Genomic DNA, 22,273 nt, shown 5'->3' with positions numbered 1-22,273 from the left:
GAGACACGAAGTGTGCAAATACTGTTGGAAAATGGCGCCAATAGACTTGCTCAACACAGGGTTGTCAACCTTCAATTTGTGAAAAACGTAATATCTATGAAGCGCAGTAAAACGAGTAGGCCTGTACTGGAATTGTCAGCTCCAGAACCACATCACATTTGCTGGATTCACAGAGATGAGAGCCTCTCAAAACGCACAAAGCCAGTCACTTGTGGTACCTCAGAAAAAAACAGCAGCCTGTCCGTGACTGTGCTTGCCAAAATTCATGGCAGAAGCAACATTAGCAGAACCTCCATTTCAGTTTCACTTTCACTTTCCAAATCTCATGCAAGTACGTCAGATTGACAGAAATATGGCTTCAAGGGGAGTGAGGAAGTGTAGTTTTAGCTGTGGTACTGGAAGGCACATCAGAAGGGGGAAGGCTCCCATGGTGAGCAAACGAATCCACAATCTAAAACCCCTGGGACATTTTCTCTTCAGCTTCCTATATCCAGGGGGAAATCCACTTCTGGCCTTTCCCCTGCGTAGGTAGGGCCTGCTTTGCAGAAGAAGGTCCAGATGACTTCTGGTTTCTTCGCACCTATTTTTCTACCAGCAACCGGGTGGAGATTTAAGATCTCAGTAAATATCACCCCTTGTCCTCGTCTGCAGGCAGAAACAATTGAGAGAGAGAAAGAGATGCAGGAGTAAGCAAGAGAGAGGATAACATGATGGATTTATTACCTGAACGATAAGCAATAGCAGGGAACATGGCTGAGTCCTGAGACCCAGTGGGTTTGCCATCACCTCCCCCTCCTTTCTGCTGCTCCCAAACTGAACAGCTTAAAATTTAGCTGCGTGTGACAGATTCAAAATAACAATAGCTTAAATTACACAGAGATGTATTTCTCTCTCTTGCAACAGCCCAAGCTGGTGTGCAGCTCTGCTCTGTGAAGGTGCCAAGGAACCTGGGCTCTTCTATCCTGTTGCACTTGTCCCCTTGGCCCAGGATGCCAACGCACTATGTCCCCACTCTAGCCAGAAGAAAGGGAAAACGAGAAAGGGAGGCCCTCTTCCTTTAAGGGCATGACCTAAAAAGTGCACCTCTGCTCACATCTCATTGACCAGAATCTGGTCACATGGCCACACTTGCTGCAGGGGAAGCTGGGAAATGTAGTCCTTATTCCAAGCAATTAAGGGTCCAGCTAAAATTTCTTTAACTGAAATGAAATGAAAGAGGAGGCTAATAGATCAGCTGTGGGGGCACCACTAGTTTCTCTTCCTTATAAACTTACCTCCAATAGGCTCTTTATCACCTGGCAGGAGGCAACAGACCAAAATATGCAGATCCAAAAACAGAGAGGGACACAAAACAGGACAAAAAACAGAGAGCCACGCAAGCTTAGTTTCCTCTCCCAGACTCATCAATTTCATAACAGGAAGGTGGGGACAAAAGCCGGGAGCCTTACTCTAACTCCACCTTTCTAACTGGTGTGCTGTTGGCTTTTTAGGTGAGACAAGTCTCTGTTGTATGGGACAGTTCCACCTATTACTGCAGGATCTTTACCCCAATAAATGTCAGTACTGTTTCAACCTCAGGCATGTGACGACCAAAATGTAAGCAGATATTTCCAAAACCCCTGGAAGTGGCTGTGGATGCCTCTGACAGATGACAGGACATCCTTCCATGGAAATGTGAAACATGTGGGATAAGGCTTTCCCCACCCAAACTTAGCCCCTGGTGGGACAGGGAGTTCTTTTGGCTTTCAAGCTGCTTTTTTACAATTCTGTCCAGGACTGCCCAGCATTGGCTATTTGTCATGTTATTAATAAAATGATGCTTTACTGCTCCCCTCCAACACACCATCACACACACACATATTCACACGCACACACAGCACGAGAAATAAATGATGCTACAAGGACTCAAGGAGCCAAGGAAACAGGATCTGACCTTGTGCCTCATTGTCTTGAGGATGGGAGGAAGGAAGTGAGGCTGGCTTGGGGTGAATGTGACTTACATCTGTGTGACCTTGAACAATTTATTTAACCTCAACCATGTATCTCTGTTTGCTCATATGAAAAGATGAAAACAATAATAAGGATGTTAGAAGGCCCAAGTGACCTTATTTTAAAAAATTTTATTGGAGTATAGTTGATTTACAATGTGTTAGTTTCCCAAATGACTTTATTTCTTTTAACATTTATTTGTTTGTTTGTTTATTATTTATTTTTGGTTGCGTAGGGTCTTAGTTGTGGCACACAGGATCTTTCCTTGCGACACACAGGCTCTCTAGTTGTGGTACACAGGTTTAGTTGCCCCACAGCATGTGGGGTCTTAGTTCCCCGACCAGGGATCGAACCCTAGTCCCCTGCATTGGAAGGCAGATTCTTAGCCACTGGACCATCAGGGAAGTCCCCGCAGATGACTTTAAAAGATTGTTGTATATAATGTTTAAGATCACAGACTCCAGAATCTGACACCTGGATCTACCCAGCCATCCACCAGCTGCATAGCCTCGGGTAAGACACTTACCCTCTCTGTGCCTCAGTTTCTTCCTTTGTAGTAGGAGAATGGCAGCACCCGCCTCAGAGGGCTGTTGAAAGGATGAATGAACTAATAGACGTAAAGTGTTTAGAGCAGTGCCCAACTCAGAGTTGAGTTCTCTGTAAATGTTAGCAATTGTCATGCCACAGTTATTTCCTCCAAGTGGGACTCGTGTATTTTTTTAATTAAACTCTCGACTTTATTCTAATGTCACCAATATTTCTACTAACATCCTTCTTCTGTTCCAGGATGCAATCAAGATACCATATCACATGTCGTTTTCATGACTCCTGAGTCTCCTTTGTGACAGTTTCTTAGTCTTACCTTGTTTTTCATGGCTGTCATAGTTTTGAGGAATACTGGTCAGATATTTTGTAGAATGCCCCTCAGTTTGGGTTTGTCTGAGTTTTTCTCATACTTAGACAGGAGTTATGGGTTTGTTGGTGGGGGGGAAGGGTGGCAAGAAATACCGTAGAGGTGAAGTGCCCTTCTTATCACATCATATTAGGAGCTACATAGTACTCACATGACATCACTAGTGACGGTAGACTAAGCTATTTGACCCTAATGAAAGAGAAGTGACTTATTAGATATTACATCTGCCATTTGCATTCTTTCTTCCCACTTAAGCAGTCAGTCCCTTCCCCAAGTTAACTATGGACTTGATGATGGTTTGTTATGATTTCTACATAATTTAGCTATTTCTTGGAATATAAGCAAGGGTTTATTTTAGACTGTAAAGGCAAGCTATGTACATGACTGTTCCTGGTCTTCTTCTATTTTTTAAAAAAACAATTTTAAAAAATTTAATTGTGATTTTAAAAAACCCTCATGATACAAAATTTACCATCTTAACCATTCTTAAGGTACAGTTCAGTAGTGTTAAGTATCTTCACATCGTTATGCAACAAACGGGCTCGTGTTCTTTTTGTGACACACCAAAAATTTACACAGTTATGTGGACACATCTTTTATTTTCATCATTATGTTTTTATTTTCATCTGCATTAATGTACTTGGCATATAAGTATAAAATTTTGTGAATGTTACTGTTTAAAAACTGAGTTGAGCTTATTTTAGTTGAGTTGTTTTAAAGAAAAATATTGAGTAAATAAATTAAAATGTACGTGGGTGTGCATATGGAAGGAATTATGATGTGGTAGGAGAAAGACTGAGGTTTGTGAAACACTGACCTGCTAAATCCTCCTCCTCGCCCAGGGTCAGTTTAGCCATCTCCTCCACAGGGGGCTTCCCCTACCCATCCTCAGGCTCTGCTAGATCCCAAATCATATGTTCTCAAAACTTTATTTTTCACTTTTTCTTTCAATCAAAGTTCTTTTGGAGACAAGTAACTGAACCCCAAATCAAACTGTTCTCAGAAGATCAATGGGAATATATAGACTCACATAACACAAAATGTGAAGCATTATTACCAACTTCAGGCACAGCTGGATCTAGGTGTTTAAATGGTATCACCAGAAATTTCTGTCCATTCTGGCTATGCTTTCCTATATGTTGACCTCATTCTCTTACAGCCTCTCTACTCGTGGTAGAAAGAGGGCCCCCAGCAGCTCCACACTTAGATCCCTTCAGTTTAGCAAGCCCAGGAGAAAGAAGTGCTGTATTCCCCAGAATTCCAATAAAAGTCCTCATTTTGCTCCTCCTTGGCCTGCTTTGGGTCACATGCCCAAGTCTCAAGAAATCACTGAGGCATGGGGTTGAAATGCTCTGATTGGCCAGGCTTGGGTCACATGTCCAGCCCTCACCCAATCACTGTGGTTGAAGAGTGAAGTGCTCTGATTAGCCAGGCCTGGGCCCCTCAGCTCCCTGGAACCGGGAGGAAGTTGGTTTCTCAAAACAAGCTCCAGGTGCTGTTACCCGGATGAAAGAGAGTGAGTACTGGTGGAGCAGAAACCACAGGGTCCTCATCCATAGATGGTTATTAATCATGTTGCAAATACTTGTTTATTACCCATCAGTGGTCCCCTGGCCTGGCTAGTTGGTCTAGCAGAGGCCTTCAGAAAAATCATAAAAGAGGCAGTATGGCTAATACCAATAAAGACATAACCACATCACTTGATAATGACTACTTTTAGAGACTCACGGGGGAGACTTTGCCCCAGGGTGAGGTAGAACCTGGACATCTCTGGGAGAGAAAAGCATGAACTTCTGAGTCAGATCTGAATTCAAATTCCAACACTCTCATTATACTCACTCACTTACTGATTTTTTCATGCATTCGCTAAAGGAAATTAATTGGGCACCCATGATGTGCCAGGTACTGTTCTAGACCCTGGGGAAAACAGTCATGAGCCAAACAAAATCCTTACCCTCCTGGATCTGACATTCTAGCTAGGGAGGTGGATGTGAGGGATAAGAGACAAATAATAAACAAGTGGACAAAGAAATAAGTAATTTCAGATAGTAGTAAATATTGTAAAGAGAAGAAAGCAGTGTGTCTTGCTAGCAAGAAGCTAGGGGCCTGACTTGCAGTAGGCATTAGGGAAGGCCTTTGTGGAGAGTTGATATTTGATTTGAGACTGGAATAATGAGATGCAGTCAGCCATGAGATGATCTGTGAAAGCCTCCAAGAGGGAGTAGCAGTGCTAAGGCCCTGAGGTGGCTCGCTCCAAGAACTGACAAAAGTCATTGTGAATAGCTCTGTGACATTAGGTGAATTACTTAGCCTCTGTGCAGTGCTGGAAAATAAGGATGATCATACCAACCCCTCAAGGTTACAATGAGGATTCAATCAGACAACAATTGTAAAACGCAATAGCTAGGGCTGGCACACAACAGGTGTTCAGTAAACATCAACTATTATTTGGACAATACCATTATTAACTTAAGAAGGAAAGAATGGGCCTGGAGGGTAAAAAGGATGAGAGAAAGCTTTTGTGGCTTATCCTTCCAGAATCCAAAATTCAGGATACGGTATGAGCAAGGCTCTGAGAAGGGGCTTCTGATCATGACTCCAGGACATCCTAGATACCAGTATTAATAATAATTAGCATTATTGTAATAGCTACGGCCATTTATTGAGCACCTACGATATGCCAGGCACTCTGCTGGGCACCTGATGTCCATGGGCCCCTCTGCCCCTGGGATAGGCACTGTTATTAACACCTCCATTTTACAGAGGCTCAGAGCCAATAGTCACAAAGTCTGGAGAAAAGCCAGGAGGCCAGCATGAGGCCCAGCCACCGCCAACCTGATGACCTTTGGCCGGTCGTTGCCTCTGATGTGGGGTTACAGGGGCAGGACACTTCTGCCCCACTCTCCATCTTCACCATTCTCCCAGCCTGGAGGGGCTGGGAGGGGGAGGCAGAGAGGAGAGCCCCTTCTCCAGGGACCCTGCCCCAGCCTAGTCCCCACCCACACTGCCACCAACCCAGTGCTAGAGAAGAGTCACTGCACACCTGGCGGTGACTTCCCAGCCCACAGCTGGAGCCCGAGACTTGGGGAGGCGGAGGTGGGGCCGGGAATGGGCGGGGCCAGTGCGGGGGCGGGGCCAGGCTGCATACTTGACTGTGCGCTCTAGGGGACCCCACTCCCGACAGGGCGACTTCCCCTGAGCCGCCGCAGGACGGAAAGCGGCATGAGGTGTCCTCTGGGCGCCGCCGGCTCCGGCCACAGCCCCGCCTGGAGAAGGATGCTTCTAACAGGTGCGTGGGGGTTGCACCCACGGGTTGGAGACAAAGAGGGGACATCCCTGGGGAGAGCCTTTATTCAAATCAGAGACGCCCCCACTCTGAGCTCTGACTCTGGTCAGTTTAAAGCCCATGCAGCACGGGCGCCCGACGCACAGGAGCTCTTGAAATCCCCAAGAGGCCGTGCAATTGACCCCCTTCTACAAAGGAGGAAAGTGAGGCTCAAATAGGGGTGGGGTCATTCGCTCAAGAGCACGTGACTGGCAAAGGCAAAATCGGAATTCAGGACCCCATCCCAGTCCCTTTCCACCAGAGCACCGTCTCACCCTAGCTATCCCCATCTAATAATAATTTTAAAATAATAAGAACAACAATAATAAAATAACAATCATAATATAAAGAGGTCATTGTGACTGAGTACTGCTACATGTCAGCCTGTTCTAAGTGGCTTTCTTACAGTAAGATTTAATTCTTAACCCCATGAGGCAAGAGCTATCTGATCCCCATTTCATAGAGTGAAACTGAGACACAGAGAGGTTATGGGTCCTCCCCAGGCCACACAGCTTGAAAGTAACAGAAGGAGGACTTGAACCCAGATGGTCTGGCCACCAAGACCACACTTTCCAGAGACCACCCACATCTGCCTCTCAGAGAGTAAATGAATTGCCTCTTTTTCCAGGTCTTAAGAAGTCCAGTTCTGTGTAATTTCAAAACCCCACCCACAGTTTAAGGCTTCACCTCCTCCCCAGCTCTGGCCTGGGTCAGACAGCAGTGGAGACATGGTGGCACGTGGTGGGCCTCGTTCCTGTTTCTCTCTGTGCGCCCTTTCTCCCCACCCAGAGCTGAGGTCTGTGCCCAGCCCGCCCCCCAAGGCCATGCGCAGAGGAGAGGAAGGGCAAGGAAGGGGCCGGAAAGTTTCAACTTGGCTGCTGTAGTTGTAAGGTGGGGACATGGCCTTCTGTGTGGCTGAGGCATGATGGTTAGATCCTTCTGGGTGGGGAACCCACCCGGCAGGTCGTCTCCCACGGGGCTCTTTGCCAGGACAGGCTCCAGCCGGCTCCCTTCAGGGGCATCCACACTGGCTCAAGGAAAACTCGTGAACATCTTCGTTGTCCCACCAAACGCTGGAGGCGTGGGCCATTTCCACCCAGCCCACTCCCCCTCCATCCCTCACCTGGAGACTTAGAGGTCTAAGTTCCCACAGACTTGGGAGCACACATCTCCAGCTCTCCAAGAGGTTTCCTTGGGGCCTCCCTGACTTGGCAGGAGGTGGAGGAAAGCCCCAGCCCCCAGCCCCAGGGGGGACCCCCACTTCAGCCTCAGCTCTGCCCCAGGAAGCCTCACTCTGTGCCAACCCCTCCTCTCCATGAGCTCTCAGCCTCCCTTCCCAAGGCCTGGCGGGGGTAGGGCAGCTGGTGCTGGCAGAACTGGTGACGGGTAACCCCTGTTAGCTAGACCTTAGTTGGGAATGGGGAGCTCTTAGCATCTGTTAGTTTGTTCTCAGCCTCTGGAACCTCTGGGGAGATTTTGAGACAATGGGAGAGTCAAGTTTGACATTGTGGTGTATTTATATTTATATTTATATTTATATTTATATTTATATTTATATTTATATTTATATTTATATTTATACATAGTGATTCAGGGAGTGTCCTGGGCTCAAACAGGGAAAAATTGAATAGAGACTTTTTCTCATCTGATTGAAGATTAGAGATGAAATAAAATAACCATGCTCCTGGCAAGTAAGAGTTCTGGAACCATCTCTACGGTTCCAGCTCTGAAATTCCATATATATATATTTATATATACATATATATAGTATAGGTATTATATATAAGGTATTATTATGGTATATATTGTATATATAGTATATAGCATATAGTATAGTATTTATAGGTATATATATGGTATTATTATAGTATATATATATATTTTATAGGTATTATATATATAAGGTATTATTATAGTATATAAATCTTATATATAAGGTATATATAAGATATTTAGGTACTATATATATTTAATACCTAAGTTAGACTGTCCTGAGCCCTGAAAATTCATAATCTCATTGAATCTCAGGCACTCAGTTGGTTACTATCAACCACCCTCCTTGATGAGTGGGAAAACTGAGGCTCAGGGCCCTGAATAATGATCAGCCGAGTCAGGGTTATGAACCCAGGTCCAGCGGCCTCAGAGTCTATGAATGAAACCATGATTCTACATCAGCTGGAGTAAGGATTGCTAAAATGTGGGGTTTTCTTCTTAAGATGCCTTGAGGACACTCCCTGAATCACCAGGCACCTGCAGCTGTGTCAGAGTCAGAACTTGATAGCAGAACACGGACTGCGTGACCTGGGATCTTCCCCTTCCATCACGTATTCAACAAACACCCCTGGCGCCTACTCTGTGCCCAGCCTGTGCTGGGTGGTGCTGGGGACACAGCAGTGACCAAGACAGCCCCAGCCCTGCCCTCCTGGGGCTCACAGTACAGAGAGAAGACAGACCCATCCCCAGACAGTGATGACCCAGAATGGGTGGGGCAGGAATGGGTTGGGGGAGGGAGACCCAGAGGAAAGGGCTCAGGTCTGAAGCTGGGAAGGTGGTGGTCAGGGGAGGACCTTTCAAAGCTGTCAAAATCGAAATAGGACCTCAGAAAGATAAGATGTCAGCTATGCAAATTGCATCCCTGTGCTCTTTGTTTCATAAAAGCGTTAAGACAACAAACTTTTCTATCAAGATAGAAAAGCAAAACCTTGAGCAGGTTCTTGGGTATAACACTTTATTCCCGTCGCTTTGACAAGAACTTCCATTGCCCCATCAAGTCAATTAAGGTCCCTGCCCAAACACTGTATAATAGTTATCTATTACCAAGCACACCTGAGGGTCAGGGAAGATTTCAGTAGGCGGGATGCCTGAGCCAAAACTTGAATCACAGCTTGATAAAGAGTTGGTGCGGAACAGCATTCTAGGTAGGGAGAACAGCACGGGCAGGGGCCTGGAGGCTAGAGCAACTGCACGGCGTTCAGTCGGACTGATGCAGAGAATGAGGGAAGAGTGGAAAGAGGAGCGCAGAGATGTAGCAAGAGTGACAGGTGAAGGAGTCTGCACTATGTCCTGAGGGCACTGGGGAGCCATGGAAGGTTTATGAGCAAGGTCACACCAGCTGCCGACTCAGAGAGAAAAATCAGTGGAGGTGGGAGGTGGGCAGTGAGCCTGCCAGAAGACCCTGTGGTGAGATGACTCCTAACTCTCCACTTATGACCTTGGCTCTGAGACTCATGCTTGCTGTGCCTCAGTTTCCCTGCCTGGAAAATAGACTAGCGCCAACTTCTGAGTTGTTGAGAGGGATCAGTGGGATAACGGTTGGGAGAGTTTGGCGCAGTCCTCGGCACTAAGTCAGCATGCGGTGTCAGCTGATCACTGGAAGCTGCCTTCTAGGACCACACACACACACACACACACACACACACACACGCACACCCTCCCTGGGCACAGCACGTTTGTAGCTGATGATGCCGCCTGCCCTGGAAGATGTTCTCTCTGGCCATGGCTTGTCCTTCATTTACCCAGAAGACAGCTGAGGTTTTAACATTTGGTCTGTAAGTGGGTATTTCTGATCCTTAAGATGTAACAACTTATTATGTGTTTTTTATCTTAAAAGGCACATTTACGGTACACCCAGTACTTGCAAGTGTGGAGGCAAGGATGATAATAATGTTGATAATTATAATTAATGTCCAGCATTTATCTGGCAGTCACTTTGTTACTGCACTAGTCTAAGCACTTCACAAGCACTAGATCAGGGCTTCTGAACATCGGCACTACTGACATTTTGGACCCGATGATGCCTCGTTGTGCGGGCCCGTCCTGTACACTGTAGGATGTTTAGCAGTGTCTGTGGCCTCTACCCACCAGATGCCAACAGCACACCCTCCCAAGTCGTGACAACCAAAAAGATTTCCAGACATTGTCAATGTCCCCTGGCGGGGGGGTGGACTGGGGTTGGGGGGGGATCATCCCTACTGAGAATCATTAGAGACATTATTATTCTCATTTTATAGATAAGGAAACTGAGGCTCAGAGAGGTTAAGTAACTTTCCCAAAGTCACCAGAGCTAGTTAAGTTTTGGGACATGCATGCTGGCAATTCAGTTCTGCAGCCTGCAATCTGGGGTGTGTGCGTTTGTGTGTGCAAAACAATGAAGAACCTAGTTTATACGCTCTTATTTCATTTATTCAGATTTTTACTTAATTTTTGAATGGGTTATACATTCCCATGGTTCTAGTCTCAATGATATATAAAAAGGCCTTGAGTGAAGTCTCTGTCCTCCCCCACCCACCCAGTTCCCCACGTGCGCTCCCTCCCCACCTCCCGCATACAGATAACCACTATTTTTATATATCCTTCCAGAGATTCTTCATGTTTACAAAAAATGCAAATACATATTTATTTTTCTCCCATTTTTACACCGAAGATAGCACACCATATAAACTGTTCAGCAGCTTGCATTTGTATCTTAACTACTTACCTTGGTGATCTTTCTCTGAGTTCTTCCTCATCCTTTAGTAGAGCTGTATTGTTCCATTGTGTGAATGGACCATAATTTACTTAATCAGTTCCTTATGGATGGGCAGTTGGGTATTTTCAATCTTTTGCCATTATAAGCAAAGTGTGGCAAATAACCCTGTACCTTAGTCATTTCATACTGGGAAAGTGTATCTATAGAATACATTCCCTGATGTTTAATTACAGGGTCAATGGTTATGGGGATTTTTTCATCTCGAAAGACTTTGCCAGACTGCCCTCCACATGGGGTTGCACCAGCCCTGTGTTTCCTTTTGCCCTCAGCCTCAACACACATCATGAAACTTTTGGATTTCTGCCAACCTGACAGATGAAAAGTTTTATCTTGGTTTGTTTAATTTGCATTTCTCTTACTATGAGTACAACTGAACATTTTCCCTATGTCAAGAGACATTTGAATTTTCTTTTCTAAGAACCTCCAACCTATATCTTTTGTACATTTTTCTGTTAGGTTGCCCATACTTTTCTTCTTGATACCTAGGAGCTCTATATATAGTAGTGAAATGGGCTCTTCATCTGTGATATCAGTTGCAGATTATTTTTCGTAGTATGTCATTGTCCTTTTGACTTTGTGGGTGGTGGGTTGTTGTTTTTTTTAACTTTGCAAAAGTTTCTTTTAATCATTATGTCAAAATTTTCAGTCTTTTATGACTGGAGTTGATGTTCTTACTGCAATAGTCACCATTCTAGTGAGAGGCAGAAGAATGTGTTGGGCAAGTGCCTAAGGTCTGGAGCAAGACTCCAAGGGTTTGACCCATGCTTTATGCAATATGGAAAATTAGGGGAAATGAGAGAAACAGGGATGGGGGATACACTGGACAGTATCGTTTAGTGGCTAAGAATTTCAGCTGCCTGGGCGTGGATCACAACTCAAATGTTTATCACTTATGAAATTCTGGAAAAACATCTTAAATTCTCTGTACCTCCATTTCCTCATCTCTGATAGGGGTATAATAGCTGTATCAGTCAGAGTTGAGGCAAGACACAGATGGTCCACTCAAAAGGAGTAATGAGGAGAGTTTAATAGGGGGACTAGGCAGGGTATAGGTAAACTGACATGGGATTTTGAAGCACCCAGGGGCTAGCAACAGCAGGAAGCTGTAACCTCCCCTGGGCTAGAAGCTGTAAAAGGAAGAGCAGACCCCAAAACCCCAAAAGAGTGGTATATGGAGAGGGTCACCCAATAGGATCTCTAATAGAGGGACCTATTGAACCAATGCTGATGCAGCAGGGAGGGAGCTGTGGGACCAGTTACCTCAAGGTCACTCCCTTCTCCCCTCCTGTCTTCCACCAATGCTCCCATTGGCAGAAGCCAACCAGAAACAAAAGGCGAGGGATCCCCAGGGATGCAGCTCAGAGAAGTCAGCCTTTTGGGGAGCAGAGCAGAGCAAGATGGAGGGCGAATCTGCGTGGCACCCAGCATAATAAGTGCCTTGTGGGGCTGATGTAGGAATAAGTAAGATAATATCTGTTCAACACTTTAGACAGTGTCTGGCTTGTAGGAGGTTCTTAAGGAATGTTCCTTTTTATTTCTTTATTATTATTATCACCGTTGCCATCATCAGCTCTCGACGGCACTCATTCTCACCAGCACAGGAAGGGTTACTTGCGGGGCCAGCATCCTGCCTTTGATCCCATTGCTCCCCTGCTCTCTCTTCTCCCTCCCACCCGCTCCAAGGCAGCCTGCTCGCATTCTTCACCTGCTCTGCCTCCTCGGAGTTGCCCTCCTCTGCCTCTCTGGACCCCTTGACAGAAGGAGCCGATGCCCACCTGCCAGTCCCCAGAAGCCTCGATGGGGTTCTCTCCACTTCTTGGTTCCGAGGGCACGAGGCCCAGGCAGAAGCCATGAGCTCCTCCCCTGAGGGCCTCCCAGGGCCCGGCCACACTGGCCGGGAGACGCTGGATACCCAAGGTTAATACCCAGTTAATATTTATGTATTAACTAATTTTCATTTTAATTAATTTTAATAAGAGAAAAGTATCTTTCCACGACTAGGACTATCTCCCAAGGAAATAATAAGAAATTCAATGTAGAAAAAAATAAGAAACAGCCTGGTCATCAGAAATGTGACAACTCAAGATGCAGGCAGCTACACCGTGGTGCTGGAAACCAGCAGGGGACGCAGGAGTGCGACGGAGCAGATACAGGTCAACGGTGAGCGGGGCCCCGTGGCGGGAGGGATCCGGTTCTCAGTCAGCAGGGCCCATCGGGACCCGTCCTCCCTAGCAAACCACCGCAGAACTTAAAATAGCAACCGTATTTTTAGCTCAGGATTCTGCTGAACACTTCTTTTGGTCTCAGCTAATTTTAGTCGGGCTCACTCATGTTTCTGCAGCCAGCTGGGGAGGGAGTGCCTAGGCACTGGTCCAGGATGGCCTCCTTCCCATGTCTGGCAGTGGCCTGGCTGGCAGCTGGGGCAGTGGGGGTAATTGGGCCACGAGGCTTCTCATCCTCCAGCAGGAGAGAGAGCCTGGGCTTGTTCGCTCAGCAAAGGATGAGAAACAAGAGCAGAAGCTTCCCGAGGCCCAGGCTCAGAACGCGCAAGCCATCGCTTCTGCCATGTTTTATTGGCCAAAGCGAGTCACATGACCGGCTTTGCTCCAACGGGAGGGAAATAGGCTCCGCCTCTTGGTGAGAAAAGTTGCAAAGTCTCCTGGCTATTTTTTTGTCATCTATCACACTTTCCAACAGATATTCATTAAATATTTGTTCATTATCACTTGGGGAAGGACAAGGGTCTCTGGTGGTAGCCTTCAGAACTCACCTCTGTTTTTATGAGCTATTCAGCTCTGGACTTGCACTTTCACACCTGAACCAGAAAAACCAAGCCCTTAGGTTAACCAGACCCATCGTCCTTAGAAGGTAGTTTAGAGACGTATTAATCTACTAGGGCTGCCACACCAAAATACCACATGCTGGGAGGCTTAAAAAACAGAAATTTAGGGGCTTCCCTGGTGGCGCAGTGGTTAAGAATCTGCCTGCCAATGCAGGGGACACAGGTTCGAGCCCTGGTCTGGGAAGATCCCACATGCCGCGGAGCAACTAAGCCCGTGGGCCACAACTACACTGAGCCCGAGTGCCACAACCACTGAAGCCCGCGCGCCTAGAGCCCGTGCTCTGCAACAAGAGAAGCCACGCAATGAGAAGCCCGTGCACCGCAACGAAGAGTAGCCCCTGCTCGCCGCAACTAGAGAAAGCCCGTGCGCAGCAACAAAGACCCAACGCAGCCAAAAATAAAAATAACTAAATAAATTTATTAAAAAACCAGAAATTTATTTCTCACAGTTCTGGAGGCTGGAAGTCCAAGATCAAGGTGTGGGCGGGTGTGGTTTCTTCTGAGGCCTCTCTCCTTGGCTTCTAGATGGCTGCCTTCTCACTATGTCCTCACATGACACCCCTGGTGTCTCCCTGTGTGTCCTAGTCTCTCTTCTTATAAGGACGTCAGTCAGATTGTATTAGGGCCCACCCTCACTGCCCCATTAAAGGCCCTATCACCAAATACAGTCACATTCTGAGGTACTGGGCGTTAGCACTTCAACATATGAATTTGGAGTGGGGGTGCGGGGAGGGGAGGAACACAATTCAGTCCATAACAGAGACTACAATAGTTAAGATTCAGATTCTGGTGTGCTAATAAAGACCCAAAATAGGGCTTCCCTGGTGGTGCAGTGGTTGAGAATCCGCCTGCCGATGCAGGGGACACGGGTTCGAGCCCTGGTCTGGGAAGATCCCACATGCCGCGGAGCAACTAGGCCCGTGAGCCACAACTACTGAGCCTGCGCGTCTGGAGCCTGTGCTCCGCAACAAGAGAGGCCACGACAGTGAGAGGCCGGCGCACCGCGATGAAGAGTGGCCCCCGCTCGCCGCAACTAGAGAAAGCCCTCGCACAGAAACGAAGACCCAACACAGCCAAAAATAAATTAATTAATTAATTTAAATTTTTAAAAAAGCTCACCTTTAAAAAAAAAAAAGACCCAAAATAACAGTGTCTTAAATAAGATAGAAATTTCTCTCTCACATAGTAGTCTGGCAGGAACGGTGTAGGGATGATGTGGTGGCTTCAGGGTGGCAGGACCCAGGCTCCTTCTAATTGTTCTGTCCTCACGAGGTTCTGTCCTGCCTGTGGGACCCAAGACAGCTCCCATCACATCTGCATTCCAACCAATATAACAGGAGAGGCGAAGGGGAGTGAGGATGCCTGCCTTTTACGGCCCAACACAGAGGTTGCTCACATCCCATTGGCTGGGAACTAGTCACATGGTCATACTTAGCTATAAGAGAAGCTGAAAATGTAGTCTTTATCCTGGGCAACCATATACCTAGATAAAAATGTAGGATTCTGTGACTAAAGGAAGAAGGGCAGAAAAGATGGAGGGAGATCCCAGAGGCGGGGATATCTGAGCTGGGACCTGAAGCCTGAGCAGGGGTGTGCCAGGTGAAGAGTTGGGGCAAGCGCTCCTGCAGAGAGACCAGCCAGCGTAAACACGGGAAGCAAGAGTGAGTGGCTCCAAGTTACTGAGCCCTCACTATGGACCAAACACTGGGGGATTTCACAACAGCCTGAGAAACAAGATGCTCTAAGCACCACGCCCCTTGCACAAGTGGGGAGACTGAGGCTTGGAGAGGTGACGTCAACAGCCTGTGGTCACATAGAAGCAAAGGGCCAAGCTAGGATTCGCACCACTCTCTGTGATCCTGGAGCTTATCTCCTTCCACGCTGCCTCTCTAGCCCTGCAACATCTCTAAGGTACAAGCAAAGGTGGAGAGAGGCGGCTAGGAACTCCACTTCTGCACCGGGGTTTTTTTTACCTCCACCAGGACATGTAAGGGCTGCTGAGGTCCATCAGTCTACATATCTGTGATGTGAAGGCCAGTTCTTCTTCGAAAAGCCCACCTCCACACCTTTGCCTGTGCCGTTCTCTGCCTGGAGCTTGTGCAGGCTCTGAAACCAGAACCGCCTGCATTCAAATCCCTGCTCCTTCACTTACTAGCCATGTGCCTCTGCAAAGTGACTTCCCATTTGTGTGTTTCAGCGTCCTCCTCTGTAAATGGAGTCACTGTAGACCCTCCCTCGTAGGAGTGCTGTGAGGGGCAAATGAGTTAATCCACGCCAAGCGCCTAGAACAGTGCCTGGCACAGAGTAAGCAAATGCTCGCTATGAGTTTTTCGGGGGACTTGACCTCTTTGAGCTTTCGTTTTCCCATTAAAAGGGGGATAACAATAAGACCTACCTCATAGGGTTGTTGTGAGGATTAAATGAGTAAATCCAGTGGCTTCTGAGGTTTTAAAATCATGACCCACAGTAAGAATTGCATTTCATATCATGACCCAGTATGTCCGTATATCCACACACCACCAGTCACTGAAAGACAAGTGTCATAAAATAACAATTATTGCTATGAGTAATGCATTCTGATATTTTCTATTATATTTCATTTCATGTTTTAAATGCTGGTTACACCCTACTAAACGATTTCACCCAAGCATGGGTCTCATTCGCAATATAACAAGCCAGTAAGATAACAAGCTGTAGTTAACATGTGTTTAGAATGGTGCTTGGCTCATAGTAAGAGCCCAGTCTAGGTGGCTGTTACATTGATTCTTGTTTCCACACCTGGTGGGCTCTTTCTCCTCCCGCAAGGCTTAGCTCAGGCACCACCTCCTCCAGGAAGCCTTCTGTGAGCTCTCTGGTTGGACTGAAGTTTTTTTCACTTTTCATGTTGCACGGAAATTGGAAATCAGCTCCGTGTGGTGGTCCCCAGCACTCACCACGACATCACATTCAAATCCCAGCTATGCCTCTCTCTCTGACCATGAGGCCTGGCCCTAAGCACCCCCAGACCTCAGAGTCTTTCACCTGAATAAAAAAGAAAAAAAAACAACACGAAAAGAGAACTATGGTGAGGATTATATATGTTCTCTGTAAGGAGCCCTGCCAGCAGCCAGTAGCTGAGGCCCCACGCCTTGGAGGTCCCCTTGACCCCCCTCTCTCTCCCACCCACATCCAATCCATCGGCAAGTCCTATGGGCTCTGCCTGCAAAATGATCCAGAATCCAACTGCTCCTCCTAGCTCCTTGGCTTTTATCCTGGCCCAGCTGAGGGCAGGGGAGCTGGGGTATTTATATACCAGCCCGCGTCAGTCACTGTGGAAGGCTGCCCCCCCCCCAGTGTGCCCACCCTCCAGCACTCTGGCCTGTTGCCTCCATGGTCAGAGCAGGCTCTGGCAGCCAGCAAAAGCCCTGAAGCAACAGATGCAGTGTTGGCAGTTGGAAGGGCTGAGGGTGAGGGCACCAACAGCTCTGCTACATCCAGCGTCTGGGCACAGACCAGGCACTCCAAACACATTCGTTGGTGAATGAATGAGTGGATGAATTAATGAATGAATGCCTCTGTGGTGAACAGAAGAAGTGCTCAGCCTCTCTGAGTGGTCTCCACCCATGTGACCTTGCTCCCTGTTTGCACAGCCAACTCTGATGGGGTGCTGGCTGCTGACATTCCCAGAAAACACACAAGGTATCCTCCGGAGTGAACTCAACTACTCAGCGATCCTGCAGTGGGTGGCTTCCATCGAACCTGAACCTGCGCTACGATGGACCTTCAACGGGCATCCTCGCGGGATCGGGGAGAGGCTGATTATCCAGAGGTTGTCCTTGGAGGATCTGGGCATCTATGTATGCTTGGCCGAGAATAGCCAGGGAATGTATTTCTCCCAGCCTGTGACTATCATGCTGCCACGTGAGTACCCCACCGTCACCCTGGACCCTGTACCCTTGCTGGTCAGTGGCCAGCTTTCCTGATTCCACTGAGCTACATTCTATGCTCAGTCCCCTCTGATACCCTTTATAGCCAAGACGGTATCTCATTCTTTCATCCTCCTGGCAGAGTGGGGATTATTAGCCCATTTTACAGATGAGAGGCTGCAGGCCAAAGACATAAACTCTAATGAAAGCTCAGGGCAGGATCTGGAGCCAGCTGCCTGGGTCCTGGCTCCAACCATTTGCTGGCTGTGTGAATTTGGGAAGCCTCTTCACCTCTGAGTCTCAGCATATGCCGGAGAAAAAATTAAGGTGATAATATAATGAGTGGTTCCAAGCACGGGCTTTGGAATTTGAATTTTGGCTCCACCACTTCCTGGCTGTGTGACTTTGGACCAGTGCCTTGACTTCTCTGTCCCTCAGTTTCCTCATCTATAAAATTGGGGAAATAATTGTGCCCACCCCAAAGTGTAGCTGTGAGCATTCGATGAGATAAGCAGGTGAACAGCTTAAAATAAGAGTGCCTAGCACTACGGAACACTAGTGAGTGCTCAATAAACATGAACTAGTATCACTGTTATGATTAGTATTATCCATATTATTATTAATTTTGTGCCTGTTACTGTATGCAATAGTATGTACGAAGGCTCAGGCGGCAGTAAAAAGAACAGCCAGTTACTGGGATAAGAAAAGTGGTTTGGGAGCCCGTCAAAATGGGGCTCAATTCCTGTCCCTGTGCCTTCTTGGCTGGGTGACTTAGGGCAAGTGACGTCCCTTCTCTGAGCCTCAGTTTCCTCCTGTGTATAATCAGAGTGATCGTGTAGACCTCTGCAAGATTGCTATAAGGAACTGAAATGGTATGTGTGTGAGGCTAGCCGACACCAGTTAGCAGATGCTTTAAAAATAGCAGCGGTTATCATGCATATTATTTTTAGTATTTCTGTTCATGGCGTGAGCTGGAAAGATACAGAGAAGCTGCCAGTGGAGAAGCAGGGAGGCATGTAGGCAGCGGGGATCACATGAGCAAAGGTCCAGGGCATGGAAAGGGCAGGGATAATGGAAAGCCTGGCTTGGCTACGTTCCTGAGATCTGCCTCTCTCCCCAGCCAGGGTTCAGTGGGAGCTTCAGGATTTGGTTTTGAGGTGATTTCCTGGGAGAAAAAAAAGGTAAAAAATGTAAATCTTGGAGCACCTGTTGACCCTGACACATTCATTGAGAATGACAATACTTTCAAGACCCCCTTTCCTCACTCATCAACTGTTCAGGAAATGTTTATTGAGCACCTATTATGTGACTGGTCCATGCTGGGCAGTGCTGAGGGCATCTGGTGACAGAGACAGTCCTGGCCCTGCCCTCACAGGACTCCCATTCCAGTAAGGGACAGACCTTTCCACAAACAGTAATGACCAGAGTGGGCAGGGCTGGGGTGGGGGAGCTCAGAGGGCTGTGAGACCCAAGGAGGTGCCTGACCCAGCAAGGGGATCAGGGCGGGCTTCCTGGAAGAGGGGACATCTGAGCTGGTACTAGGATACATAGGAATTGTCCAGGCCAAGGGAGAGAAAATGGCATAAATGGCATTCCAGGGGCACAGACAAAGGCCTGGAAGTAGGAGACAGATGGGAGTGAGCTTAGAAAATTAAGTAGACTCCAACAGGGCTTGGTTATAAAGGTAGAGGGTGGAGAGAGAAGAGACTGGCCAGGTGGCAGGGCCTCGAAGGCCAAGGTGAAGTCCTGGGTAGCCACGGCAAGGTTCTGAGCAGGGGAGGAACAGGGTCAAGTGTGACCTTTAAAAAGACCCCTCTGGCTTCTGTGTGGTGGGAAGATGGGTCGGGGAGCGACTGGGACAGGAGAGCGGGGATGAGGCTGGGGTGGAGACCCGGAGGATGGGGAGGAGGTGGAATGGTGGGAGTGGGGGGTGTGGAGGGAGGGTGTCTCCTCCAGTCTCTCCCCTTCTTGGTTCCCAGAAGACATCGTGGATCCCACAGACCCTGTGCCCATCAAGCCGAACCCTACCCTCTCCCTGTCCGGAAACTCTGCCTTTGCCCTCATTGTGGCCGCACCTGTGGTACTGGTTGGAAGCACGGTCTTCACCATAATCTGGAAGCTAAGGTACCTGCCTTCCCTCCTTCCCATCCACTCAGCCCCCACAAGGCGCAGAGCTCACTCTGCAGCAAGACTGAAGTCAAACCAACTGCCTCATCCCAAGGAGCTTAAAGCTCATTTGGAGAGGATGACATTGACCCCTGATGTGCCCATCCAACTCGTCAGTTCCCAAAGTGGCCCCAGGGGAACAGAGAGACAGGAGAGGGCTCTGGAGCTGGGTTCAAATCCCAGCTCCGTCACTTACCCACAGTGAGGCCATGGCAAGTCACTTCCCCTCTCTGTGCCTCAGTTTGCCCATCTGCAAAATGGGGGTGGTATTAATAGCACCTGCCTCACAGGGCTGTCATTTGGATTAAACGAGGTAATATTTCTAAAGCCTTTTGGGAATTCCCTGGTGGTCTAGTGGTTAGGGCTCCATGCTTCCACTGCAGCTGGCCTGGGTTCAATCCCTGGTCAGGGAACTAAGAGCCCACAAGACGCACAGTGTGGCCAAAAAAAAAAAAACCCTTTAAAGCAGGGCCTGGGATATGGTCAGTGTTATATTCATCCCTTCCACACATAACTGTTGAGTACCTACTATGTGCCAGGCACTGATACCGTGGGAATAAACAGCGGAAAGTCCTTGCCCTCATGAACTTGCATCCTAGTCAGAGATACAATACACATGATGACCAAGTAAAACATAGATAGTATGTTGATAGATAGTACATACATAGATAGTATGAGAGCTAAGGAGAGGAGTAAGGCCAGGAAAGGGCACAGGGAGTGTGGGGATGGGGCACCTTTAACTAAGTTAGCGAACGCCTCCCTGAGAAAGTGACATCTGAGCAAAGACATAAAGCAAAGGAAAGGAGGGAGGGAGCCAGTGGATCTGGGGGAAGGGCATAGCTGGCAGAAGGAACAGCAAATGCAAAGGCCCTGAGGTGGGACTTGCCTGGCATGTTCAAGGAATAGCAAGGAGGCCAGTGTGGCTAGAGTGGCGTGAAAAATGGGGAGAGAAGTAGGACGTGGGATCAGAGAAGGAAGCAGGGGTCATTGGGGGAGGGGGGCACCAGACAGCTTAAGGTCTTGCGGGCCATGCAAGGACTTGGCTTTTGTTCTGAGTGAGATGGGAGCCATGGAGGATTTGGGGCAGAGGAGGGATGGGATCTGTCTTACATCTGACTTACATTTTCATCCTAGATGTGTTATCTATTATTATAATACTATAATATCTTACCATGGATGTGCTTGCTAAACATTATTCTATTTCATCTCCACAAGAGCTTGGCGGGGGTGGGGAATGGGGTAGGGATGAAGAGCTCGTTTTTGTCGAAGACGAAACTAAGGCTGAGAGAGAAGAGACCGGCCCCAGACCGCACAGTTGAAGAGGGATTCGAACCCAGAACACTGCCTCACTCTTAGTTCTAGCCCCTAACCTACACTGCCTCTTTTCCATCATTAACGATACAAGCCTTCGTAGCTGACGTACTGAGGAAGAGAAATCTGAATGCTGAAATGGTTTGGAAAGGCCCTGTGGACCAGCTGGGAGGGACTGGGGCCAGGTCTCCTGTCCATGAGTGCCGTGTGGAACCTTCTAGGGGTGGGGGAGGGCCAGGCTGCTGCTGAATCACCCACATCGTCTTCGTCCCTGTGGCTCCAATTTCCTGGGCCCTCAGTAAGTGCCAGGAGCCCTCAAGTCACGGCTCTCAGGATGGGTGCTGTTCTTGCCCTCATTTTCCACATGAGTAGAACTAAATCTCAGAGAAATCCATCAACTTTCCCAAAGGACATGCCACTGACAAAGAGCTGACCCTGAATCAAACCCAGGTCTAACTCCAAAGTCATGTTCTTAGAGGGGAAAGGTGAGAAATCAGGCTGGTGTGAAAAATCCTCACCCAGACCACGTGGAATCCCTCCCTCCATGAGGGGCAGGAGGGGTCACTTCTTCTCCTCCCCGCCATCTTGGCCAAGACCTATTATGGCAGACCAATGCTGACATCATCCAGAAGGAACCAGCCTTGTCCAATCAGCTGTGACCTTGGAGATGAGGTCATGGGGACAAGCATGGCTGTGTTGACTCTCCCGGTGGAGAGGGGCAATCTTCAGAAAAAAGGGGTCTGGGTTGGGAGGCACCCTACATACACATCTACGATACCCATCAAGGGCCAAGAGAGATCCCCGTGGTTTGCAGTGAAGGCCATGGACCCTGAAGCCAGGTCCCTTTGGTTCATCCCAGCTCTGCCATAGGCTAGCCTGTGGGACTTTGGGTGACTTGTTTAACTGCTCTGTGGCCCATCGGTAAAACAAGGATAACGGTAACATAATACCTGCCTCAAAGGGTAGGTGTGTGGATTACGTAAGATGGTGGGAGTAAAGAACTGTAAATAATGCCTGGCACACGGTGAGCCTTCAATGAATGTCAGCCACATGTATTATTATTATTGTTTTTGTTATTATTAATATTTCTCTCTCTTCACTGTAGGTGTGGCTGACAAAGAAGAAATGGGTGAACCACTTTGGGTTTTTTTTGTCAGTTTAAATAAATTGAATAAAAATTTAAAAAACAAATAAATGAATCTAGACAAAAGGAGATATTACAAGCAGATCTTAATCATGAATTTTTATGTGGTGCTCAAAAATACTAACAGCTATTTTACAATGTCCAGTTTCA

The 22,273-nt window shown here is 47.7% G+C and overlaps 1 protein-coding gene and 1 long non-coding RNA gene across 5 annotated transcripts; one reads left to right on the top strand and one right to left on the bottom strand.

The window, feature by feature from the left end:
* Positions 1-69: 69 nt before the first annotated feature.
* Positions 70-16,836, bottom strand: LOC118884557. The gene is made up of 4 exons (XR_005017333.1): positions 16,764-16,836; positions 16,376-16,618; positions 15,993-16,123; positions 70-645 (listed from the first exon to the last, which is right to left on the bottom strand). It is a non-coding gene; the product is annotated as an uncharacterized LOC118884557 (long non-coding RNA).
* On the top strand, positions 12,812-22,160 carry IGSF23 (immunoglobulin superfamily member 23). Of its 4 annotated transcripts, none has more exons than XM_036832200.1 (4): positions 12,812-12,915; positions 17,227-17,497; positions 19,545-19,626; positions 22,085-22,160. In XM_036832200.1, exons 1-4 carry the CDS (start codon positions 12,841-12,843, stop codon positions 22,092-22,094), a joined length of 438 nt encoding a protein of 145 aa, XP_036688095.1. In that variant the 5' UTR covers positions 12,812-12,840; the 3' UTR covers positions 22,095-22,160. The 4 variants fall into 4 exon arrangements, with proteins under 4 accessions (XP_036688095.1, XP_036688094.1, XP_036688093.1 ...); XM_036832199.1 differs by having other exon boundaries at positions 19,503-19,626; XM_036832198.1 differs by having other exon boundaries at positions 19,482-19,626.
* The last annotated feature ends 113 nt before the right edge of the window (positions 22,161-22,273 follow it).

This window comes from Balaenoptera musculus, chromosome 19 (assembly GCF_009873245.2).
Source record: "Balaenoptera musculus isolate JJ_BM4_2016_0621 chromosome 19, mBalMus1.pri.v3, whole genome shotgun sequence".
NCBI lineage: Eukaryota > Metazoa > Chordata > Mammalia > Artiodactyla > Balaenopteridae > Balaenoptera > Balaenoptera musculus.
The sequence above is the reverse complement of the archived record's forward strand: the minus strand, read 5'-3'. Positions and strand labels throughout refer to the sequence as shown.